The 5,813-nt window shown below is 39.3% G+C and overlaps 1 protein-coding gene across 5 annotated transcripts in view; it reads right to left on the bottom strand.

Annotated features, from left to right (window-relative positions):
* LOC125870668 (pentatricopeptide repeat-containing protein At2g16880) overlaps window positions 1-4,652 on the bottom strand; it is an 11,186-nt gene extending 6,534 nt beyond the window's left edge. For 2 of the 5 annotated variants that reach the window (XM_049551166.1, XM_049551180.1), the window contains exon 1: window positions 2,176-4,652. In XM_049551166.1, the coding sequence (XP_049407123.1) occupies window positions 2,265-4,577 (2,313 nt within the window). In that variant the 5' untranslated portion in view covers window positions 4,578-4,652 and the 3' untranslated portion in view covers window positions 2,176-2,264. The other 3 variants (XR_007446940.1, XR_007446938.1, XM_049551173.1) reach the window with 3 other exon arrangements.
* Window positions 4,653-5,813: the final 1,161 nt, after the last annotated feature.

Below are 5,813 nucleotides of genomic sequence, written 5' to 3'. Positions count from 1 at the left end.
CGTACATGTCCTTTATCGCCCTAATATAAATCATCGGGACTCCTTTAGACTCCAAGCACCTCCAGAGGACATTCCTCGGTACTTTGTCATAGGCCTTTTCAAGGTCAATGAACACCATATGAAGGTCTCTCTTCCTTTCTCTATATTTTTCTACCAGTCTACGCATAAGATGAATGGCTTCGGTAGTCGAACGTCCCGGCATGAATCCAAACTGATTCTCGGAGATAGACACCCCTTTTCTCACTCTCATCTCCACCACTCTCTCCCAAATCTTCATAGTATGGCTCAACAATTTGATACCCCTGTAATTGTTACAGTTTTGGATATCACCCTTGTTTTTATACAACGGAACCATTGTACTCCACCTCCATTCATCAGGCATTTTCGTTGTCTTAAAGATAACATTAAACAGCCCAGTTAACCACTCTATGCCTGCCTTGTCCATGCTCTTCCAAAATTCTACCGGAATCTCATCGGGTCCGGACACTCTTCCCCTGCTCATCCTACTAATAGCCCGTATAACCTCCTCGGACCTAACGCACCTACAATATCCAAAATCCCAAAGTCTTTCAGAGTGTGCCAAATCACCCAACACAATGTCTGCTTCCCCTTTTTCACTTAAAAGTTTGTGAAAATAGCTTCGCCATCTTTGCTTGATGGAGGTCTCTTCCACCAGTATTTTGCCTTCCTCATCTTTGATACACTTCACTTGGTCCAAGTCGCGCGCCTTCCTCTCTCTTGCTTTTGCGAGCCTATACAACTTCTTATCCCCACCTTTGTCCCCCAACTCGACATACAAGCGTTCGAAAGCTGCTGTCTTCGCCTTCGTAACAGCTAACTTAGCTTCTGTCTTTGTCGTCTTATAGACTTTCTTAAGCGACCGCTTCTCCTCCTCGTCTACGCACTCCGCCAATTTTGTGTATGCAGCCTTCTTCGCTTCCACTTTACCTTGGACTTCCCCATTCCACCACCAATCTCCTTTATGGCCTCCAAATTTACCCCTAGACACCCCTAGCACCTTAGAAGCAACTTCCCTAATGCAACTAGCTATTTTATTCCACATGTTGTCCGCATCCCCGCTACCACTCCACGCCCCCATCCCCATCAGCTCCTCACCCATCTCCCGAGAAAGGGCAGGGGTCAACCCACCCCATTTAATCCTCGGTCGGTCAGATATCATCTTCTTCCTCCTATCCCTCTTAATCTTCAGGTCCAACACCAAAAGCTTGTGTTGGGTAGTGAGGTTTTCACTTGGGATAACCTTGCAGTCCTTAAATAGACCTCTATCACCCCTCCTAAGGAGTAAGTAATCTATCTGGGTCTTAGCTACCGGGCTACGAAAGGTAACCAAGTGGTTCTCCTTCTTCGGAAAGCATGAGTTAGCAATCACCAACTCAAAAGCCTTAGCAAAGTCTAGAAGCGAAGTTCCACCTCCATTTCTCTCCCCAAAACCAAATCCTCCATGAACATCATCAAATCCACTAGAAGTTGCCCCGATGTGGCCATTAAAATCTCCACCAATGACAATCTTTTCGGTATTCGGTATACCTCTAACTACCTCATCCAAATCCTCATAAAAGCGCTTTTTGGCCTCCTCGTCCAAGCCCACTTGAGGAGCATAAGCACTAATAACACTCAAAGTACATCCTCCAATGACCAGCTTAATCGTCATCAGCCTATCATTGATCCTCCTAACCTCCACCACTTGCTCCCTCAAATCCCCGTCATCAGCCTATCATTGATCCTCCCTCTATCCATATTACTCAACACATGTAAATATTTACCTCACTGATTCGCATTTTCTCCCAACACTCCAGCACATCATATAAGAAGTACATTATATTACACAGCATTAGGCCCAGATTGATAATAAAAGTTCAGCTAAACCACTTGCCCAGGCAAAAGGCAAGGAAAAAAATATCTATATTTTGAAGCTCCTATTGATAAACTGAAAATTGTTTAAGCTTACTCTTCTTCCAGTTGAACTTCCCAGAAACCAAGATATTTAACAACATATAGACACAACCTTAAGTAAATAAATAGTTAAGGGGATTAGGTTAGAATATTTTTTACTAAAAATCAAGTTGATTGACTAAGAGCCTGTTTGACCTTCACAAACTTGTAAACAATGAAAGTAAGAGAAAAGTTCATGTGCTCTGCGTTCAAGAAGAAAACCTTTTACCTTGGATCCTTGCAGTGTTGCATACTGGGCATAGAAACTGAAGTCACCATACTCAGACAGAGCCAAACTTTTGGGGTCACTATCAACCTGTCTTCGATATACTTTTTCTCCTCTTGATGAGTCCTTTTATCAGAGTGAAATAAGTGGACTTTTGTAGATCAATACCTCTCTGAGTGACTTGTGCATAGATAAGCATTGCATCCTTATATCTTCCTTCCGCACAAAGCTCATCAATCTGCTGTGAATAAGCGATTGAACTTGAATCTAGTTCATCAACTCTGAGTTCATGTTCCCTGTCATCCATTTGCAACCGCTGTTCAGATGGTCTTTCTCTGTCTGTCATAAATTCTTCTGCCTCTTTCAGCCTTCCAGCATCAGTAAGTGCACCAACAATAGCATTATGTGTGTACTTATCACGCTGGATATTTTTCTCTTCCATTTCAGCTACAAGGCCCAGAGCATCATCAAGTCTTTGATCTTTACAAAGAGCTGTTATCAAGGTGTTATAAGTTACTACATCAGTGGTCTTCCCTTTATCAATCCACGTATTAAAGAGCTTAATGGCTTTTTCAAGCATGCCTTCCCTACTAAGTCCCCTAAGAAGAATGTTGCACGTATATACATCAGGCTTAAAAGAATTCTCAACCATTTTGTTGTGAAATTGAAATGCTTTCTCAATGTTCCCCTCCCAGCAGTATCCATGAATAATAGTATTATATGTTATTTCATCAGGCACTATACCCTTCTCCAAAAGTTCATTCAGTTTAGCAATTGCCTGCTGAGTTTTACCCGATTTACATAGCCCTCCAATTATGATGTTGTAGGTGACAATAGTGGGAACTACCTCTCTCTCTTCCATCTCATCCCAAAGCTTAAGAGCTTTTTCTGTATCTGCACATCTAAAGTAGCCAGTAATAAGAGTGCCATAACTTACTGCATCAACAAGATAGCCCCTGGTAGGAGCAACAGAGAGCAACTCGTAGGCCTCATCAAGCTTCCTTTCTTGACAAAGAATGTGAAGCAATGTATTGAGAGAAAAATTATCCATTTTCAAACCTTTTTCACCTATTCGTTTCATTATCCTCAATACTTCTGGTAGATTTCCTGCTTTACAATATGCACTTATCAGAGTATTATAGGAAACACAATCTGGACATAAACCACCTTCTTCCATCTTTTGAAGTACCTCTCTAGCTTTATCCATCTTCCCTTCCTTGCAATACCCTTTAATCAATGTATTATACGTAATTTCATTACATTTGATCCCCTTCTGATTCATCTCTTCAAGCAGATCAAAGGCCTCTGAACTTCTCTTATTATCAAGACACCCATTGATCAGGGTGTTGTAAGTTTTCACATCAGGCAACAATTTCAATCCTACCATCTCATCCCGAATCCTAATTGCATCATCAATCCTTCCTTCGTTACACAGACCACCAATCAACATATTATAAGTCCAAACATCAGGCAAAGTATTGTTCTGTGTCATCAGTTCGACAATCTGAGCAGCATCCTTCAACCACCCAATTTTACAATAACCATGTACCAAAATATTATATGTATTCCTATTCGGCACAAGACCTTTACCCTTCATATCCAACAACAAATCCCTAACCTCATTCAACCTTCCTTTCTCACACAACCCATCCAATATAGTATTATAACTCACATTATCGGGCACACATCCAAACTCACTCATTCTATCCAGCAATTGATTAGCATCCTTATACTTGTAAGCTAAACAATACCCTTTAATCAAAATATTGATAGTAATTGTAGTTGGGCACAAACCAAGCTTAAGTGCATCATTAAACAGCTCATTACATAAAAATAGAGAGTGAGTAGAAGGGTACTTAACCAAAGCAGTAATCAAAGTATTGAAAGTAATGATGTTAGGGGAAAGTCGAAGGCGCTTCATCTTCTTGAAAATCTGAAGTGCGAGATGGGGTTTCCCGCATTGGCAATAAGCACCTATAGCAGTATCCAACAATTCGGTTGAGGGTTGAGGAAAATTGGAAATGGGGTGAAGGAGATGACGATGGAGAAGATGTTGAGGATGATCGGAAGGGATAAAAGTGAGGAGAAGGGATCTTGCAACGGTGAATCTGCGATGGGATAAGAGGGAGGATAAGAGAGGGAGAAGAGAAGGGAAAGGGAGGGGGTGGGTGGAGAAAGAGGGTATGTGGGATTGAGACCATTGGAAGAAGGAGAAGAGAGTGGAAGGGCGAGAAGAGAGAGTGGGAGAGGAGAGAATGGAGTGAATAATGGGAGGAGTGAGGTGAGGGAGGTAGGATTGGAGAGAGGATTTGGGTAGAGACCTGGCGGAGGAAGAGAGGAGAGTGGTGATTGTTTGAACTAGTTGACAGGGCTTCAATGGAGGATATGAAGAACTCATGATTTTGGGGTTACACAGAGTGCGCTGCGGGGAAGAAGGGCTTAACACAGGTTTCAGCCTTGTTGTTTTAGGTGAGCTGTGTTCAAGGTTTTGCTCATGTCTTCTTCATTTTTGTTTGATAATTTTTAATTTCCATCGTATTTATTTAATGAAAATGTGTTATTTTAAATATATTTAACTATGACTTAATTTCATTAGATAAATCTTTTTAAAGAAATATTTATTCTAGGCAATAGGCATAAGTTAAATATTATCTAATTAGCAAGATAAATATAAAAATAAATCATTGTGTTTAAGTTCAATTTTCGAGTATTATGACTTAAGAAGTCTTAAACGTTCATACTACTGGCCATAAGTAATACATAAGATAAAAAAAATAAAAAAATTATGTCAACTTTTTAAGATATCACATTTTAAAACTAAATTATGTTTTATAATGCATAACTTGTGCCTAGCAATTTTCGCTTTACCTTGTGAATATATTTTTTGTCTTGCGATTTATTTTTTTAAAATTATTAAAGATATTTTTATTACTTAAAAAGGTGAAAGATAGATATTAAAAATCCTGATTTTTTAGGCAAAAATTAAAGATCACTTCAAAATATGGGCAATCTTGCAAATGATACGGGAGAATTAGCAAAAAAAACTGTTCAAGTGGGATTATTAAAATTTTGGGCTTAGTTATGGAACGATAATAAAGTGGGCCTGTTTGGACTGGTCCCCTTTGCAGTGTCTTCGATCTGCAATTGGGCGTTTTGTTCAATTTCATCTTAATTTGGGCTTGGGCTTGGGCTTGGGCTCGGGCTTGGGCTCGGGCTCTCCCAGCATTCACGTTATTGATTAAAGCCCAATAACAAATCCTGTTGGGCTAACAAACTACAATTCCAACTTGTAAGGTGTTTACAAAAGAAGTACATTAATGGATAAATTACTTATATACACATCTTTTTTTTCCATAATTTCCATTATTCCCTACCAATTCTAAAATTTTCCAGAATCCCTTATTTTACTTCCAAACCCCCAAAAGTTGGATACATAAATTCTAACTCCCAAAACCAACATTTATCCCTTCCTTATTTCACTTCACAAATCTCTCCTTATTTTTAGTCATAGAATCTTGGTAGTTATTTTCTCATTCACGTTTGAAATTTAAAATCAGTCTCTTTTCCGTAGGTTAAGGATATTTTTAGATAAAAAAATTTAAAAAGAATATTAATGAGTCTTTTACCTATTTTT

This window comes from Solanum stenotomum, chromosome 1 (assembly GCF_019186545.1).
Source record: "Solanum stenotomum isolate F172 chromosome 1, ASM1918654v1, whole genome shotgun sequence".
Lineage (NCBI taxonomy): Eukaryota > Viridiplantae > Streptophyta > Magnoliopsida > Solanales > Solanaceae > Solanum > Solanum stenotomum.
This window is presented reverse-complemented; position numbering and strand designations above follow the sequence as displayed.